Source organism: Garra rufa, chromosome 14, assembly GCF_049309525.1.
Source record: "Garra rufa chromosome 14, GarRuf1.0, whole genome shotgun sequence".
Taxonomy (NCBI): Eukaryota; Metazoa; Chordata; class Actinopteri; order Cypriniformes; family Cyprinidae; genus Garra; species Garra rufa.
The window spans coordinates 15,449,428-15,470,080 of record NC_133374.1 but is presented as its reverse complement, the minus strand read 5'-3'; the positions used below and the strand labels follow the sequence as shown (position 1 = coordinate 15,470,080).

At 36.7% G+C, this 20,653-nt stretch overlaps 2 protein-coding genes across 3 annotated transcripts; both read left to right on the top strand.

The window, feature by feature from the left end:
• The first annotated feature begins 1,225 nt into the window (after window positions 1–1,225).
• On the top strand, window positions 1,226–13,808 carry nos2b (nitric oxide synthase 2b, inducible). Its single transcript, XM_073817217.1, has 28 exons — window positions 1,226–1,265; window positions 1,401–1,469; window positions 1,680–1,727; window positions 1,809–1,856; window positions 1,940–2,041; window positions 2,268–2,416; window positions 2,574–2,736; window positions 2,823–2,914; window positions 3,013–3,154; window positions 4,813–4,952; window positions 5,717–5,891; window positions 5,982–6,083; window positions 7,120–7,314; window positions 7,475–7,557; window positions 7,715–7,859; window positions 8,406–8,510; window positions 8,718–8,767; window positions 8,858–9,032; window positions 9,126–9,246; window positions 10,091–10,169; window positions 10,323–10,510; window positions 10,592–10,758; window positions 11,767–11,977; window positions 12,097–12,184; window positions 12,264–12,385; window positions 12,474–12,622; window positions 12,715–12,909; window positions 13,071–13,808. Exons 2-28 carry the CDS (start codon window positions 1,407–1,409, stop codon window positions 13,107–13,109), a joined length of 3,336 nt encoding a protein of 1,111 aa, XP_073673318.1. The 5' UTR covers window positions 1,226–1,265; window positions 1,401–1,406; the 3' UTR covers window positions 13,110–13,808.
• Window positions 13,809–16,764: 2,956 nt separating this feature from the next.
• mrps23 (mitochondrial ribosomal protein S23) lies at window positions 16,765–19,789 on the top strand. 2 transcript variants are annotated; one of them, XM_073818209.1, is made up of 5 exons: window positions 16,765–16,913; window positions 17,145–17,324; window positions 18,713–18,790; window positions 18,874–18,997; window positions 19,235–19,789. In XM_073818209.1, exons 1-5 carry the CDS (start codon window positions 16,870–16,872, stop codon window positions 19,376–19,378), a joined length of 570 nt encoding a protein of 189 aa, XP_073674310.1. In that variant the 5' UTR covers window positions 16,765–16,869; the 3' UTR covers window positions 19,379–19,789. The 2 variants fall into 2 exon arrangements, with proteins under 2 accessions (XP_073674310.1, XP_073674309.1); XM_073818208.1 differs by having other exon boundaries at window positions 19,232–19,789.
• Window positions 19,790–20,653: the final 864 nt, after the last annotated feature.

Sequence of the window (20,653 nt, the reverse complement as noted above, 5' to 3'; positions counted from 1 at the left end):
ACCCAGCATTCTTTAGAGTGTAATAAACATTCATTTCCAACATATTTTGGGTTCATGTTAACAAAGAAATATAGTAATTTGTAAGCAATAGTTGAGTAAAATAAAACAACCCAGAAGGCTGAGTTAAACATTTAACCCAACAGCTGGTTCAAAACAAGTCAATCGCTGGGTTTGTCCATATTTCACTCAGCGCTGGGTTGTTTTTAACTCCGCATTTTTAGTGTGTAATAAATATTAATTTCCAACCTATTTTGAGTTAATTTCAAGTAAGAAATATAATGATTTGTAAGCAATAGTTGAGTTAAATAAAACTACCCAAGGTTGGGTTAAACTTTTAACTCAACAGCTGGGTCAAAACAACTCAAATGGGTTTGTCTATATCTTTAGAGTGTAGTTCAAACAGTATGCATGAAGTATTATTGATTGTTTCCTAAAAATAAGATGCAGATCTCCATCAATCTTCATAAGACATCAAACCTAAAGCTCTCAACTACTCTGACGTACTTACAATTTCCGTGAGAAAGTTTAATGTTTAATTTGAAGAGCTTTCATATTGAAAGAAGAAGGAAGACTTTAGATGCTGATTCAGGAAATTCAGGGAAGTCTGAAGAGCAGTGTGGTAATAAAAGAGCTTACTGTTTGTCCTAATTGCTTAGACACATTTCCTAGAAACAATAACCCAAATTAAACACTATACCATATTAGGTAAACCTCAGACATATTTAAAATGTGTATCTTAAACCAAATTCAATTCAGAAGATACACAAACACAGAAAAAAATGGCACCCAATATAATCATATATACTATAAGAAAATCCTTTAAGCATGGTGAATTTACAATATAATATACAGTAAGTACATGAATAGGTAGAATGTCGTTTTTCAATAAAATCTGTCAAATTTACAAAAAAAAAAAACTTCCGAAGAGTAATAATAATCGTAATACCAAAAAAAAAAAAAAAAAAAAATCCAGATTTGTTTTTGTCAGACATGTCCAAATATCTTGTGGGGTGTGTTTATGGTTTCACTTTCAATTCATCACGCTGGAGTATGAAGATTCCAGTGTGGGTGTAAGATTGTGACATTTGATAGGAACCGTGGTCAGACTGTAATTGGACTGCTGTCCCACCCTCCCTGAGGCACAATGCCACGACCAGCACAACTCTTGACCTGCCCTCATCAACAGCCTGTCTGGGTCGAGTATATAAGCATGATAAAGTGGGAAAGTTGCATTGTTGCAAACTAAGAAAGGACCTGGCACATAGGTAAGAAACTCACGTTGTTTATGAAATTCATAATTGCAAATATGTATATATGTGGATATATATTCTTTATTATAAATTAAACTTAAACCCTGCAATTTAAATAAATGATTTAAAATTTTAAATTCAACATTTCAGGTAAATATGGGGAACCAGGCCACTAAAGGAAACAATACTGTAATACTGCAGCAGATTAAACCGAATACGGTAAGCAAAACTTTAATTAATACAAAATGCAATGCCATAAATGAAATGCAATATCCTTATGTTCTGTTGGTATATGTCTAGCAATGGGAGAACAATAATGTAATACTGCAGCAGATTAAACCGAATACGGTAATCAAAACTTTAATTAATACAAAATGCAATGCCATAAATGAAATGCAATATCCTTATGTTCTGTTGGTATATGTCTAGCAATGGGAGAACAATAATGTAATACTGCAGCAGATTAAGCCGGATATGGTAAGCAAAATATTAATACACATAAAATGTAATGCCATAAATGAAATGCATTATACTTACATTCTGTTATTATATGCCTAGCAATGGGAAAACAAGAATGTAACACCACAGCAGATTACGCCGAATATGGTAAGCAAGCATAACTTTAATTAACATAAAATTCAGTGTCATAAATGAAATGCAATATCCTAACATTCTGATGGTATGCCTAGCAATGGGAAAATAAGGTGAATAGATGCCCATTTTCCAAGCAAGTGAAGAACTATCAGGATGGCTCATGCCATCAGGACACTTTACATCACAGAGCAGTTAAAGTAAGTTATTTCTACATTAAAATATATTTCTTTATGAACAAAGGCAAATGTGAGTTTAATTTAATTTAAAAAGTTTTTTTGTATGTGTATGTGTGTGTAAAGCTTCAGAATGACTCTGTTTTTATAGAGCTGAATATGTCCTTTTAAATGAGGTTGTTTTGGCAATCGCATAGAGTAATGTGCAATAAAGTGATGCATAATACTAAACTTTTCCCTTTTATTTCAGAGCCAAATTTGCACGTCTAAAGTCTGTGAAGGCTCTATTATGACTCCAAAGGCAATGACGCGCTGTCCTTCCTCCACCCTACCAGGCTCCGATGACATCCTTATGCAAGCTGTTGACTTCATCAATCAGTACTACAAGTCAATTAAAAAGTAGGTAGAATCTACTATGAGCCACCATAGATATTGACAGGGACACATTTCCTCAAAATATTCAGATTGTTGGTTGATCATTATGGGTTTTGAGTGGTTGATTTTAGTAGTTTTTAGTAATAGTAGGCTGTTTGACTGAATTATATCTGTTATCCAGCTCAAAAATTGAGGAGCACCTGTCTCGTGTGGAGGAAGTCGCGAAGGAAATAGAGGCTACTGGCTCATATCAACTCACCACAAAGGAACTGGAATTCGGGGCTAAACAAGCATGGAGAAACGCACCCAGATGCATTGGTAGAATCCAGTGGGCTAATTTGCAGGTAGTTTCTCTATAGACTTTTATAAACATTTATTTTGTGTGCAGTCGTATACTGTAGTTATATCCAGGTCTTGTTTTCCTGTGCAGCTGTTTGATGCACGTAAATGCAGAACTGCTGAGGATATGTTTCAGATGATGTGCGATCATATTCAGTTTGCTACCAATGGAGGCAACCTGAGGTAAAGCAGGAATGTGTTATTCCAGCTTTTTAATAATTCATCCATCTTGATTGTCTTTACAAATGGGATGTCACAATAAAGTTTCTTTATTTTGACAGGTCTGCCATCACTGTGTTTCCTCAAAGAACTGATGGCCAACATGATTTCCGCATATGGAATAGTCAGCTCGTACGATACGCTGGCTATAAGATGACAGATGGTTCAATAATAGGAGATCCTGGCGGTGTTGACTTCACAGAGGTAGATACCAAAATAATAGATATTTTCTGGGGATGCAAAAGTTGCATGCCAAAATAATTTTAACAAAATAAGAGAGATCATACAAAATGCATGCTATTTTTTTATTTAGCACTGTCCTGAATAACGTTTTTCACATAAAAGATGTTTACAAAAAATAGCTGAAATTATTCAAATAACCTCCTTCAAAAGTTTGGGAACCCTTGGTTCTTAATACTGTATGTGATTACTTGGATGATCTACGCTGTTCTTCAGAAAAATCCTCCAGGCTCTGCAGATTCTTCAGTTTTCTAGCATCTTTTGCATATTTGAACCCTTTCCAGCAGTGACTGTATGATTTTGAGATCCATCTCTTCACACTGAGGACAACTGGGGGACTCAAACACAACTATTAAAAAAGGTTCGAACATTCACTGATGCTCCAGAAGGAAACACAATGCATTAAGAGCCGGGGGTGAAAACTTTTGAATTTGAAGATCAAGGTAAATTGTACTTAATTTATCTTCCGGAAAACATTTTGTTTTGTTTTCTTCCGAAGGCCAGTACTAAGTGGGAAAAAAAAAAAAGATATTTTAACAAAATAAAAATTTGGACATTTTATCCTGTTCAAAAGTTTTCACCCCCGACTCTTAATGCATCCTGTTTCCTTCTGGAGCAACAGTGAATGTTTGAACCTTTTTTAATAGTTGTGTTTGAGTCCCTCAGTTGTCCTCAGTGTGAAAAGATGGATCTCAAAATCATACAGTCACTGCTGGAAAGGGTTCAAATATGCAAAAGATGCTGGCAAACTGAAGAATCTGCATGACCTGGAGATTTTTTCTGAAGAACAGTGCTCAGTTTAACTGTTCAGAACAAACAAGGGACTCATGAACAACTATCACTAAACAAACAAAAAAAAAAAAACAGTTGTAGATCATCAAGGTAACCTTGACAGTATTAAGAACCAAGGGATCCCAATTTTCTTAATAATTTCAGCTATTTTTTTGTCTTGTGGACTATATGTAAATATTTTTATGTAAAATATCTTACTCAGGACAGTGCTAAATAAAAAATAACATACATTTTGTACGATCTCTCTCATTTTGTTAAAATGATTCACATTTTTACAGATTCTGCAAGGGGTTCCCAAAAATTTGCATGCCACTGTACAATTATTAATTAGATATATTATTTTTTTCAACTAAAAATTACAATTCTGTCATTAATTACTCACTCACTCCAAACCCGTAAGTGTCACGGTCGTGTGTAAGGAAGGCGCAACACGAAGTCGAAATACAATGAGAAATAATACAAGTCTTTAAATATAATCCACAATAGGTAAATCCAGACATGAAGGGCAGGAAAACACACATGTACATAACCTTGAGATCAGACAACAACACTGAACTGAAACCAACTAATAAAGGGTTGATAATGAGACAGACAGGTGATAATGATAATAATGCATAAATGACTAATAATCACACATGATGAGGATAGGAACAGAAAGAGACCAAATATGGGCACAAGAGGAAAAAAACAACACAACAGTCCAAAGGGGTGTGAGAGTAAGACCTTTGTTCATCTTCAGAACACAAATTAAGATATTTTTGATAAAAAAAATTCAAGATGAATTTTAGAAATGTTTACGCACTGTACAAAATCTTGTACTTTTCAAACAGATTTGCATTCAGCTTGGGTGGACACCCAAATATGGTCAATTTGATGTGCTTCCACTGGTGTTACAAGCAAATGGAGAGGACCCTCAGCTTTTTGAAATTCCCCAACATTTGATTTTGGAAGTTCCCATGGAGCACCCACAGTAAGTGGCAAGAAGTTTGCACTCCAGCTGGATGGGAAAACATTCTTGTAGATTCAAATAGCTGGTTGACTGATAATGCTCTAAACTGTTGCGTTACATCACTATGTATCGATGGTTCTAGTACAAAGGCACAAGTCAGACATTCAGTCTTGTTACGTGTGGGATTTCGAGTGCGATCTTGTTTACACAGACCAGCAGAGCTCTTGACTGAGGTGCTCGGATTTCTGAGATGACTTGCATTCCACTTGATTCTGCAGTAAATCTGTTTGCTTCTTGAAGAGAAAATTATTCAAGGCTTTTCCCTTTAAGAGCTTGCATTAAAAGGACCTTTAAAATCAAACGCTCCTAGGCACTTAAAGATCAGGCTAGAGTGGCAAAGCCATTCAAAGCTAAGACAGCCTGTCTCTATGCCACATTCTTTCATGCAAACCTAACAAATGAGTTTTACCAATGAGGCCCGAAGTCATGTTCTCAAACCAGTCTCATTCTAACACTTCACTTTAGAAAGCTACCTAATTAGTTTAGTTAAGTACTATGCGAATTTGACGGAAGGGATGGTTGATGGAGGCGTAATGGTGCAACCATGCAGACCTAGAAATATGATGGATTTGTAAAAGCAAAATAGATTATTTAAATTTGAAGTATTGCAATCAATTACAATTTTTTTAAAAATGTACCCTTATGACTGGTTTTGTGGTCTAGGGTCACATATGCCAATGCCTTGGCATGCCAATAAAATTGGATGGTTTCTTGCACTTCCTCAGGTATAAATGGTTTAAGGATTTGAACCTCCGATGGTATGCATTGCCTGCGGTGTCCAACATGTTGCTGGAGGTTGGTGGTCTTGAATTCCCAGCATGTCCTTTTAATGGTTGGTACATGGGCACTGAGATTGGAGTGAGGGACTTCTGTGATACCCAACGCTACAATGTTCTTGAGGTGCTGCAATATTCTTAAAGTTACAGTATAGAGAAGTGAAGGTTTAGAGATTTTTTGATACAGATTTCCTTTCATTATGTTGCCTTACAGCGGGTTGGCCGTCAAATGGGCTTGGAGACACAAAAACTGTCCTCGCTGTGGAAGGATCAGGCTCTGGTGGCCATCAATGTCGCAGTGATGCATAGTTTTCAGGTAAAGTGGATTTACATAGCAAACAACTCAAACACGTAAAAACCTTTGTTCATCTTCGGAACACAAATTAAGATAATTTTTGATGAAATCCGAGAGCTCTGACCCTGCTTTGACAGTAATGCAACTGGCATGTTTAAGGCTCAGAAAGGTAGTAAGGACATAATAAAATAGTCCATATGACATCAGTGGTTCAACCGAAATTTGGTGAAGCTACGAAAATATTTTTTCACTTTTTTTTGTTCATGTCTTTCTTTAGTCGTAAAGAAATTATGTTTTTTTGAGGAAAACATTGCAGTATTCATTTGAAGCAGTGTAAATGCGGCTTCAAACAATCCCAGCCGAGGAAAAATGGTCTTATCTAGCAAAGCGATCTGTTATTATGTTTTCAAATTACAATTTATATACTTTTTAACCTCAAACGCTCGTTTTGTCTTGCTCTGCCTGAACTCTGCTTTTTCCGGTTCAAGACACTTAGAGTATGTGGAAAGACTCCCATTTCATTTTCTCCCTCAACTTCAAAATCGTCCACTGTTTTACCTTGTTAAGAGTGTTTGATCTACTTTGCATGTTCACTTTGCAAACCCTGGGTCGGTACTTCTGCAGTGATGTAGGATGATTTTTAAATGATTTTTCAAATTGAGGGAGAAAATAAGATGGGAGTTTTTTGACATACCCTAACTGTCTTGAACCGATCGATTCACTAGATAAGACCTTTCTTCGATCGCATTAAGATCATTTAAAGCCGCATTTAAACTGCAGTTTAAAAGTTCAAACTCAGGGCACCACTGAAGTCCACAATATGGAGAAAAATCCTGAAATGTTGTCCTCAAAAAACTATTTCTTTACGAGTGAACAAAAAGAAAGACATGAACATCTTGGATGACAAGGGGGGTGAGTATGCTACAATATCTGTAAATTTTTGTTCTGGAAGTGAACTTCTCCTTTAAAAATTGACTTTTACTATAAAGTTAATATGTGGGCAAAGCTACAATTTGTTAAATGTTTATTATGACCATTTTGTTTTACTAACAAACAGAAAAATAAGGTCACCATTACCGACCACCATACTGCATCAGAGTCCTTCATGCAGCACATGGAGATGGAGGTGCGTCAGCGTGGAGGCTGTCCAGCCGATTGGGTCTGGCTGGTGCCACCAATGTCTGGATCTCTAACCCCTTTGTTTCACCAGGAAATGCTGAACTACATCCTGTCACCCTTTTTCTACTACCAGGTACAGCATCTAGTCTATATTCTTCAGAAAAGCTGCATTGCTGGAATATTATTGCCAGAGTAGTGGTATGTAGCTATGTGAACATCCCAAAATGATGATGTCCAAACAAAACTTTTGGGATGTTCTTGCCCTAACGTGTCTCCTCTCTTGCCATTCAAAGCCTGATCCATGGTTCACACACAAGTGGAAGGACAAGAGAAGAAAAGCAAGGAGGCATACAATCAGCTTCAAAGGACTGATCAGGTACCAGGTTCACACTTCCATAGACAGAACAACACAGTGCTGTTCTTTCAGATGAGATCTGTCTGCAACAATGTAATGAATGTTTGAAAGGTTAGCTGTGAGCATTTGGTGTGTAGCCAGTATAGCTAAAGTTCTTGTTTTGTTTTCTCTCTTCTAGAGTAGTGATCTTCTCTCAGACACTCATTAAATCAGCCCTGGCCAAGAGGGTGCATTGTACTGTTCTCTACGCTACAGAAACTGGGAAATCACAGACTTTTGCTAAGAAACTAAACACCATGATGAATTGTGCCTTCAGCTCCCGGGTAAGAGGACCATCACCCCTGATTCATATGTAACTCATCGGTCTCTTAAGACTCAATTTGAGCACCATTACCAACACTTGGCACAGTGGGCGTATGTGACACATTTATAATAATATCACAGCAAAACTAGGCAACTGGTAGCTTAAAGTGATAGTTCATCCAAAAATGACAATTCTGTGATCAATTACTCACCCTCATGTCATTCCAAAACTGTAAGACCTTTGTTCATCTTCAGAACACAAATGACAATATTTTTGATTAAATCCGAGAGCTTCCTGACCCTGAACAGACCAGAAAGGTAGTAAGGACTGTGTCACTGACACAGAAGAAAAGAAATTATTGAATAAAGTCATTATTTTTGTTTTCTTTGTGCACAGAAAGTATTCTCTTAGCTTCGTAAAATTAAGGTTAAACCACTGATGTCACATAGGCTATTTTAACAATGTCCTTATTACCTTTCTGGGCTTTGAATGTGGTAGTTGTTTTGCTGTCATTTGAGCGAACACATATATTTGTAAAACACTGTGTTATTTATAATTTATACAGGTTGTTTGCATGGAAGACTACAACTTTAGTGAACTTGAGAAGGAAAGCCTGCTAATAGTTGTCACCAGCACCTTTGGCAATGGAGACTGCCCAGGAAATGGAGAGGTTTGGCCATATTTATGCACTGTGACCTTATCGTAATGCTGTTGTTCAATGAAAGACTATTATCATCAAATATAATTAGCGCAGAATTTACAGTATGTCAAAATGAAAAGGTCTTTAGGAAGAAATCATTAGCTTTTGCAGTGATTATTTGTACAAGAACCACATAAAATTTAATGTGGTTCTTATTTGCTCTTCTTTTCCTCTCAGGGTTTCAAAAAGCAGCTTCTCAGCCTGAAAAACCTCCGAAACAAAGTCAGGTTAGTATTTCAAATCTCTTAAATGTATTTTCTCTCCACTCCGGTATAGCGTACTGTACATTGTTTAAATCGTTTCTTTCCCCTATACAGGTACTGTGTGTTTGGTCTCGGCTCTCAAATGTATCCAAACTTCTGTGCATTCGCCCATGCAGTGGATGCTAGGTTTGCAGCGCTGGGAGCCGTCCGAGTGTCCACCACAGGAGAAGGAGATGAGCTGAACGGACAGGAGGAAGCTTTCTCAGCCTGGGCTTGCACTGCCTTTAAGGTCTCAGTAATAAACATCAAGCAACCATTGTTTTCAGTACTTTAAACTTGTGAATGGTGAAATTAACTGTGAGATTGTTTTCTGTATGTATAGGATGCATGCAAGGAGTTTAACATTCAAGGTCAGCTTCCAGGAAAAGAAGGTCTGGCAGATTCCTGGGATCCACAGAGGCACAGAGTTCAGAATGACAGCTGTACACTTGACCGAATCGCAGGTACATTTAGATCTGTGTTCTTGTAAAAACACATCATTTAAGGAAAAATTATGGTCAGAGCTTGTTAAACCCAGAAGTGATCAAAATGCATAGCAAAAATGGTCAGTTACCTGGATGTGCAGCCATATTGGTGATACTCAGATGTAAACAACAGCATGGATTGCACAGTTAATGTACTACTGAATACGTTGCTCTGCTAATTTATGCTGTCTAAACCATAGAAAAATCATATAGAGAAGGATTAGTGAACAAGAAAGGGCACAATATTATGACAAACTACAGTTAATAGGCGGTAAAGATACGTATGAGTAGTAATTAATAAAATATTAACCTAATATTTCACCTACCTGATTGGAAATAATAAGAACAAACACAAATGTTGTCAAGATTCTCGCCCTGGAAATCCTGGTTCAGTTTTGCCAACCACAAATGCCTTTTGTTCCTCAGAGAGTTTTTTGCACTCTTCTCCTTGACTTGTTATAACTTTTGGCAGACTATAGTACTCCAAATGTTTTTACTGGTCTGACCGATTGGTACAGCCCAAAACATGACAACAATTGACCGTTTTCAGCAGCAATAATCAGCAAAATATGCAGGTTTTGTTCGGTTCAGTGGGATTGTTTACGTTCAGTGTCGCCAATATGGCCGATTGATGATGCCATATGAATACAGTGCAGAATTAATTATACAGGAGTGTGGAAATGCTTAGTGACATTTTAAATTTTAGATTGAAATACATAGTTTAGCAATCATTATATAATAATTATTTGACAATCAGAAATGAGTATTAAAAAACATGTTATTAACAGATTTATTTCCATTATTATCTGGCTTGGTTTTGCAGCTCTGTCATCTCTCCATTCTAAAGCTGTGGTTCCCATGAAACTAAAGAGAAGGCAGAATCTACAGGGCTCAAAGTCAAGGTTTGCTCTCAAATATATATATATATATATATATGCTTTATTTTAAATATTATTCTGTCTAGACATTTTTCAAACACAGGTGCCACAGGTACGTGTTTTGCCTTGTTTTCTCAGAACACAGTATTTATTTAACTTTCTTTTATGTGTTCTCAGTCGTGCTACAATATTGGTGGAGTTAGAGATGGATGGGAACACAAAGCCCTTAAACTTCGTCCCTGGAGACCATGTTGGGATTTTCCCAGGGAACTCACCTGAATTAGTAGCTGGCATCCTGAAGCATCTGCCCAGTGCCCCTCCTATCAATCAGAGCCTGCGCTTGGAATTCCTCACTGCCTACCCTGGTACTGAACCATCTTACCTAATTACATAATGGAAGTCTTACACATAATAACATAATGATAGCTAATAATGCTGTCCTGCAGATGGTGAAAGGTGGCAAAGAGATGAACGAATACCACCATGTCCTCTTGCCCAAGCTCTTACCTACTATCTGGATGTCACCACTCCACCCTCACAAAGCCTCCTTCGCAAACTTTCAAAAATGGCTAAACAGGAAGATCACAGACAACGTCTGCTCGCACTAGCAACAGTAAGTCGCTTTTTGATGATTACAAATGTTCTAGAACTATGGATGAGAAGTGCAAAGAATTTTGGTTCCTTAATGATTTTGTATTTTTAGGTACTTTTAATAATAACTAAATAATTCCAGAATAAAAAATTCCTGATAATTTACCCCCATGTCATCTATGCTGTTCATGTCTGTCTTTCCTCAGTCAAAAAGAAATGAAGGATTTTGAGTAAAACACTCTGGGATTTTTCTCCATATAGTGGACTTCAATGGTGACCAACAGGTTGAAGGTCCAAACTGCAGTTTCAATGCAGCCTTAAAAGGCTCTACACGATCCCTTGTATCATTTTCTTAACTACAAATGCTCATGTTTCTCTAACTCTACGTCACACATTACATAATCAAGCACATGTGACGAAGATGAAAGTACCAAACCAGTGTTTACAAAGCGAACATGCAAAGAAAGTCAAACGCTCTTTACCAAAAAACTTAAAACAACGATGACAGACTATTTTGAAGTTGGAGGAGAAAACTGATTTTTTTTTTCGCCCTACCCTACCTGTTTGAACCAAAGTACACAGACAAACCTAACCATGCGTGACCTTTCCAACGTCATTAAGCAATGCGTAAAGACACTATGAAGATGCTAGTGCAAGACAAGCATTTGTGGTTAAAAACTATATACATTTTTATTCTAAATGACCAATCGTTTAGCTAGATAAGACCCTTATTCCTCAGCAGGGATCATGTAGAGCCCTTTGAAGCTGCATTGAAACTGCAGTTTGGACTTTTTTTGGACTGGCCACCATTGAAGTCCACTACACTGAGAAAAATCCTTAAATGTTTTCCTCAAAAAAAAAAGTGCTGTTGATAAACTGTTAATAAAATGCTATACATTCAGTTCATGTATTGGGGTTTTCATAACAGTGCTCATTTTTCATGAAAGAGGTTCATTGTGTGGAATTATCATAGGTTGTTTTCACTGACGTTTATTGGTTGAATGCATAACAAGACATCCCTCTACTACAGGACTTCAAGGTCTACACAACATGGAAGGAGTTCCACAAACCTACCTTCCTTGAGGTGCTAGAGGAGTTTTCCTCTCTGGAACTTTCTGCTGCCTTTCTCCTCAGCCAGCTGCCTCTACTGAAGCCACGTCTCTACTCCGTCAGCTCCTCCCCAGACCTCCACCCTCAGGAGCTCCACCTCACTGTGGCCGTGGTCAGCTATTACACACAGGGTACAGGAAACTATATTCCAAGCATTTATCATTTAATAGTTGACACCTGAACAGTGAAACTTGCTATGTGCAGAACTTCTCGAATCACTGAAGATATGAACATGTTCTGCTCTCTTTAGAGGGAAAAGGTCCACTGCATTTTGGTCTTTGCAGTACCTGGCTCAATACAATCAAAGAAGGAGACATGGTGCCATGTTTCGTTCACAGGTACTCTTCATTTCATATTCCCAAGATGTACAGGATCTATTTTTCTGATCATAACTCACCAACTATCTCACAATTCCAGCTCCGACGGATTCCACCTTCCATCTGACCAAAGTGCTCCCTGTATTCTTGTGGGAGTTGGGAGCGGCATTGCTCCCTTCCGTAGCTTTTGGCAACAGCAATTCCATGACATGAAAAAAACAGGTATTGAATTTTTTTTTGGTTTCAAACAGTCCATCTGAAATGGGCTTGCCTCAAGTTGCTGAACCTCAAGTTGTGTTATTTCTTCAAGGTCTGAAAGGCAATCCGATGACACTGGTGTTCGGGTGTCGAGGTTCAGATACTGATCATCTTTACAAAGAAGAGACTTCGGACATGAGAGATAATGGCACCCTAAGCTGTATTACAACAGCTTACTCTAGGCAAACTGGACAACCCAAGGTAGACACACTTGACACAATTGTAGTAAATATCTAGTAATATTGATTGTGTATGTAAAACTCTTTTTGCTCTTTTTTTCACTCTTGGTCAAGGTTTATGTCCAGGATATCTTGCGAGAACAACTGAATGACAAAGTCTTTGAGGTTCTGCACCATAATCCAGGACATCTGTATATCTGTGGAGGCATGAACATGGCCCATGATGTGGCCGCCACTATCAAGGAAATCCTAGTCAACCGGCTAGGCATCACTCTTACTCAGGCTGAGGAATATCTGTCAAGGCTCAAGGTGAACCTTCAAACTGTTGACACATTTTATAGCTGCTTCAGATAATGTCTCACAGCATTTCTGCTCATGTGAAGGCTTAGTTGTCCTAAGATGGTGAAATGTTAACAGTCTGTAATGATATATGGTCAATAATTTTAGATGATTATGGTTTCTGTTTACAGAATGAAAAGCGGTACCATGAGGACATCTTTGGATCCTAGGGCAGTTTTTTAATATCCAAACACACCAAAAAGGGGGAGATTTTGATCTTTCAACTTGTAATCTTTTCATACAGCTTCCAAAACAATGCCAAAAACTTCAAATAAAAAAAGAATTACAAAGAATAAAAGAAATCACAAATATGCCACATAAATGTGACCCTGGACCACAAAAACAGTCATATGGGTATATTTTTTGAAACATCATGCTGAATATATAAGCTTTCTATTGATGTATGGTTTGTTAGTATAGGACAATATTTGATACAACTATTTGAAAATCTAGAATCTGAGGGTGCAAAAAAAAAATCTAAATATTGAGAAAATCGCCTTTAAAGTTGTCCAAATAAAGTTCTTAGCAATGCATATTACTAATCGAAAAAATTTCAAAAAGTTTTAATATATTTATGGTAGGAAATTTACAAAATATCTTCATGGAAAATGATCTTTACTTAATATCCTAATGATTTTTGCATTGAAAGAAAAATCGATCATTTTGACCCATACAATGTATTTTTGACTATTGCTACAAATATACCCATGCGTATATACCTTTTTGTGGTCCAGGGTCACAAATGCACTACAGCAGTATATTACATTTCCATACACCACCCTTATCATCAGTAACTTTTGAAATGTACAGTTCATATTATGGACAATATATTATTTCCTGCTTGTAAATAAACTATATTTTTATTCCTGTCTGTTTGTATAAAATGAATGCATTTTGTTTGTTTTTGGGAAGACATGTACCTCTTTAGAGTAGGGTGACCATATTCTGAGAATCCAAAAAGAGGACACCCTCCCCTAAGTGCTCAATAATGACAGCTTTTAGCGGTTTTAGAAATCACATATTTATTTAAATTCTCTTTCTGTTTGAACTGAATCTTATATCACAACCTTATTGCCTTGTAAAAAATATATCTCTTAGTCTTTTCTTTATACATAGACTGCTGCAAATATGACTTGACCCCAAAAAAATTCTAACAAAAGGTTTCTCAGTGGTTTACAGTAGTATCAGATGTACTTAAAAACATACTAAAAGTTTACCAAAGTTTGACTCCAAGAAAGGCCCCATTTTCAAAATGGCAGCCGTCAGGTCCTTAAAATGACCATTACTCCTTTGTATTCCTCCTAGACCAGGAATACTGGTGCCTGATACATGTTTTGGCCACGTAATATTTTAATTTGCACATTTGCATAATAGATACAGGTGCATCTCAATAAATTAAAATGTTGTGGAAAAGTTCATTTATTTCAGTAATTCAACTCAAATTGTGAAACTTGTGTATTAAATAAATGCAATGCACACAGACTGAAGTAGTCTTTGGTTCTTTTAATTGTGATGATTTGGCTCACATTTAACAAAAACCCACCAATTCACTACCTCCACAAATTAGAATATGGTGACATGCCAATAAGCTAATCAACTCAAAACACCAGCAAAGGTTTCCTGAGTCTTCAAAGTGGTCTCTCAGTTTGGTTCACTAAGCTACACAATCATGGGGAAGACTGCTGATCTGACAGTTGTCCAGAAGACAATCATTGACACCCTTCACAAGGAGGGTAAGCCACAAACATTCATTGGCAAAGAAGCTGGTTGTTCAAAGAGTGCTGTATCCAAGCATGTTAACAGAAAGTTGAGCGGAAGGAAAAAGTGTGGAAGAAAAAATGCACAACCAACTGAGAGAACTGCAGCCTTAAGAGGCTTGTCAAGCTAAATCGATTCAAGAATTTAGGTGAACTTAACAAGGCATGGGGTGCAATGTCATCTGCTGGTGTTGGTCCACTGTGTTTTTTTGAAAACCAAGTCACTGTTCCCGTTTACCAAGAAATTTTAGAGCACTTCATGCTTCTTCCTTCTGCTGACCAGCTTTTTAAAGATGCTGATTTCATTTTTCAGCAGGATTTGGCACTTGCCACACTGTCAGAAGCACCAAAAGTTGGTTAAATGACCATGGTGTTGGTGTGCTTGACTGGCCAGCAAACTCACCAGACTTGAACCCCATTGAGAATCTATGGGGTATTGTCAAGAGGAAAATGAGAAATAAGAGACCTTATTGGTCTTATGAAGTGCTCTAATTTGTTGCGGTAGTGAATTGGTGGGGTTTAGTTAAATGTGAGCCAAATTATCACAATTAAAAGAACCAAAGACTTTAACTACTTCAGTCTGTGTGCAATGAATTTATTTAATACACAAGTTTCACAATTTAAGTTGATTTACTGAAATAAATGAACTTTTCCACGACACTCTAATTTATTGAGATGCACCTGTAACTGATTACAAGTACAAATATATATTAAAGCAATTTGAAATGAGTGACCATTTTAGAGGGTTCACACACAGGCCTCTGTTCGGGATAATTCAGAGTTGTTTATGATCAAAGTTATACAACTCCAATTTAAGGAATTTTTGGGTGCAATAACGTTTAAATTGAATGTCAAGTCTGTGTCCAAAAACACGTACTGAGTAGAAGTTACATGACATAGGCTAAATCGTTTCCATCTCTGGTTCACCCCAAACAAAGATAAAACCTTACAGTAATCTCACAAAATCATGTATTCCATAAGTATGTAGTGCAATTTAGACAAGTCCAATGGATTTATAGACCCAGAAAACATGGGCTTAGATACCAAGATTACTTACCTAGGTCAAATAATGAAGGAATTAGGATATTTTAAGGGTTTTCTGCCCATCTTGGATGCCATCTTGAAAATGACACCTTTCTAGTGGTCAAACTTGGGTAAACTTTTAGTATGTTATTAAGAACACCTAATACTACAAAAAACAGCTGAGAAACCTTTTGTTAGAATTTTTTTAGGGTTATGTGTGTTTTTTTTTCATATACGCAGCCGCCTAACAGGCCTAATACAAACATAAATAAATAATACATAAAATGCTTAAATAAGAAGAAAGAGATAACCCGCGTTTCGGCATGTTAGTGACACACAGCTCTTGCATTGCCGCTCCTCGTTTGTTTTGTTTTGACAATTGGTTCTTTCACATCATCAGACAGGTACCTCAGAATACCTGTGGGCAGTGGTTGCATTTAAAGTGTTGAATTAATGACGGTCAGTGAAATGAGGTAAAAAACCCGGACATTTTATGATATTTTACAAAATCCACCCGGACATAATTTTATAGCCAAAAAGGAGGACATGTCCGGGTAAAAGAGGACGTATGGTCACCCTACTTTAGAGTAGTGCTTTTATGGCTAAATTACAGGAACAATTCTTGTGGAGCAATCTAGAGTTTTTATGCTCAATTGAACAACAGGGATCCTAGCTGTTTATAAAAGTTAAAAGTTTAACCTTTTAAATAAAGTGTCACAAAATATCACAAAAATGCTTATTTAATTAATGACTTATATAGTGCATTTTTGTCCTTAACTTTGTTTATTTCTATGCTTTACTTCGATTTGAATCCCACATTTCAGAGCAGTCTCTATACTTTAGTTCAGTTTGTTTATTGTGAATACTGTCTTTTATTATTACATCTCACAATGTTACATATAAGTGTTGTATAAATCTGTAACTATGTTTATGGTAAATATCGCATTTTATAATAAACACTTTATAATATAAAAACCACGGTAGTTTTTTTCCTTCGCATTCATGTAGTTTGTCTTTGATGGGTATCCGTAGTAACACCGGAAGTATTGCATCCATGCTGCAGCAGAGAGCGTGCAACTGTCACTTTTTCATGACTTTTCGGTGATATTTATCATATCTAATTAAATTCGTATTATCATATAGACATATTATGGCTGGAAGTAGACTTGAGAAATTCGGGACTGCGTTTACACGGTAAGCATTAGTAACAGCATGCGTTTCTTGAGTTCATTTCAAGGTTAATGTCAAAAATATTAAGTCTAAAACGTATCTAAAGATTTTGTCAAGTTTATTATAAAGTATTATGTACTATGAAAGTGTACTATGTAAAATCTTGTTATAATCAAAAAGGAAAGCTTATTAAATCGAAAATAATAACATAGAGCTTTCGTAAGTGAGACTGAATTATTGATTGTTGTTTGTAAGGGTTCGTGATTTAATGCGAGCTGGAGTCATCAAACGCGAAGAAAGGCCCGTCTGGTATGATGTCTATGCTGCTTTTCCTCCAAAGAGAGAGCCTCTCTATGAGAAACCTATGAGACCACTTAAGATACATTCAGCGGATGCTGTACCTGCAATCTTATACAAAGAGGACGAAATACGAGCGTAAGTCCAAACATACCCATTCAAAACGCTGATATATCATTTTAGTAACTTAATTGAAGATTTGGTTTCAGGCTTTTAGCCGTATGGCCATTGCTGTTATGGTTATGGTCACTCTGTGCCCTTCATTTGTACTTCACTTCCTTTTTTGTGTTTATATTATGTTTTTATTGATTCACTTATTATATTTTATGTCTTTGTTAATTGTATCAAGTTTCTTTTGAGCTTGATGCTATGTGCACTACTGTTAGAAACTCTGGAGTCAGTAATAAAGTAATATATTTATTCTGCAAGGATGCATTAACATGATTAAAAGTGACTGTAAAGACTTACAAAAATGAATGCTGCTCTTTTGAACTTTCGATTCATTAAAGAATCCTGGTTTTCACAAAAATAAGCAGCAAAACTGTTTTCAGTAATGAATATTTGCACTTACGTCACGATTTGGTTCGTTACCTGGATGCACGGCCATATTGGCGATACTTGGATGTAAACAGCAGCACTGATTGCACAGTTAATGTACTACTGAATACGTTGTTCTGCTAGTTTATGCTGTTTGAACAACATTAAAAACATGTGAAAGCTGCTAAATAATTAATAGAATGACTTAGTAAGCATGAGAGTGCGCAATATTTTGACAAACTAATGTTAATAGGTGGTAAAGGTACATACAAGCAGTATTAATTAAGATATTGGCCTAATATTTCACCTACCTGACTGGAAATGATAAGAACAAACACAAATGTTGTCAAGATTCTTGCCCTGGAAATCCTGGTTCAGTTTTGCCAAACACAAACGCAGTTTTTTGCACTCTTTGCCCTGATTTGTTATAACGTTTGGCAGTATACTATTTCAGTTAGTATTACATTAGTACAGCCCAAAACATGACAATAACTGACCATTTTCAGCAGCAGTAATCAGCAAAATATGTGAATTTTGTTCATTTTAGTGCCATTGTTTAAGTTCAGTGCTGCCATAATGCGTTGTGAAAACACTTTTATAAATGTCTCTTCAGCATGGCAAAATGATTTCTGAAAGATCATGTGACATTGAAGACTGGAGTAATGACTGCTGAAAATTCAGTGTTACATCACAAGAATAAATTTTACATTTTAAAATATATGAAAATAGAAAACTTTAAAAAAATTGTGCAAATATTCACAATATTGCTATTTTGAATGCGTTTTGATCAAATAAATGCAGCCTTGGTAAGCATAAAAGACTTTTAAAAACATTAAACGGTTTTACAGATTTTAAACTTTTCAATGGTAGTCTACTGTATGTAACTTACAATTAAAAGCAATTTTTTGGGGTCACTGACCCTCCAGTTAAACTTGCATGTGTATTGGACCTTTGCAGTAAATCAACACAACTTTTTTCTGTGGTTGTAGGAAGTTTTTTGAGGTGTATGGTAACGGACCCAGAGCTTTTGAGCTCCGCAAGCAAAACTTTGTATCACCGTGTCAGAGGTAAGTTAAAATGGGAAATTGCACATCTTTTTTGACAGTACTTTGCAATTTTTAAATTGACTGTTCTATGTGTCTTTGTGCAGGTTTGTGATTAAGTACAATGAATTAGAAAGCAGAGGGGATGTCAAACCTGAACTGCTGTTTGAAGAGACGGCAAAAGCACTGCTCGCAGAGGGCATTTATTTAAGAAAGAGAGGAGGACCGGCGGTGAGTCTGAGAGCTAAATTATTCTTTAGACTACATCAGGGGTGAAAAATGTCTGTTCTGGAAAGCCGCAGGCCTGCAAAGTTTTGCTTCAACCCTAATCAAACACACCTGATAAGGTCTAAAGGGTTACTAGGAAGCTACAGGCAGGTGAGGTTTTATAAGGGTTGGAGCTGAACCACCCCTGGACTACATGATCTAATTTTATATCGGTCCATCATGTTTCTTTATAACCAGCAGGTGGCACCACAGTCTCGGGACCCTTTGCTGGTTATGAAGTTGACTGACATGTTGGCAGAGCAGCAAAGAGACACAGACGCGGAGAAACCAGAGAAACAGCCAGAGGCGGAGACGGTGAACCCTGACAGACAGACATCGCCATAGAAGTCCTACTTCTTCTCTGTTAGGACAACATAAGCTAGCACATCAGCAGTGCTGGTCAATCATGCATTTTGGATGCGTCTAACACTGGGACACAGATATAGTTTGTACATTTGTGGACACTGTGCAAACCCAGATCAGCAACATGTGTCTTTACCTCTCTTGGCATCAAATGAGCGATATTGAAGACATGTAAAAATGCCTTTGGCTTGAGGTCTTTATAGCCAAGCAGCTGGGGTTTAGTGAACGACTTTATAATACACGTCTAGCAAGTGTTTAATTTCTCTGAAAGTGTCTAATGTCTTGTGTAATAAAATATGTGGAGTGTTTAATGAAAGTACTTTCGAGTCCATTAACGACAGGAGTGGGAAAATGTCTGCATTGTAAATACTCAATAAAGTGTTATATTTCCAATTTTCTGAGGCACTCCATAAACTTCTGCTACATATTGATATCAAGTGTTTTTTTACACTGCATCATTATTACTTGTGTAGTCTTGCGTTTAAGTATGTCCTAAACAGGATCTTAAAGAAACTGCTGGATTTTATGTGTTTTCATTGATTTTGTGACGTTTTTATGGAGAACTAATGTGCATAGACAACAATGAATTTCCAGTTCATTCAGAATTTAAATTGTTCTTAACCTTTTTTTTAACTCCTGCTAAGGTAAGATCAAATATAGTATTTGGATGTCTTCTGAATGGCTCAACTTCTGTATTTGGAGCATCTCACTAAATTAACCCTGCTAAATTAAGAAACCCAGAGAGATTTCATTGCTCATTTGTGATATAACAAGGTAAGACAATAGATAAATATCAAGACAAGTATAATTTTGTGAGGTTCTGCTCTCATGATGACCAAAACTGGAATGTAGAAATGTTAAACAATGACCCCAAAATCTTGAAATGATTTGATAAGATTAGTGTTCAATATAAATAAATCAGTGGTATGAAGACATTCATCATCTAATCTGGCAGAACATCCAAATGTCTCAAGCAGGCATTATATCCAAGATGACTGGCAGCATTATTTTCTGCTTAAGAACGTGCAAAATATTGAATAGGGCCTAGTTACTTTTTGTAAAGGGCAAGCGCATGGCTTTGTGGAATCATGAATGTCCTTGAATAGAAACTGATTCATCACTGCTAAATTTGTTAACATAACAATTTCAGTGTGGATGTTTAAGCGAATCAGGAACAATGCAAGGATTTAAGGACATGAATCATTGCTGCAGTCACAGTAAAACGCAGACATGACGCATCAAATGGACATGCACTTG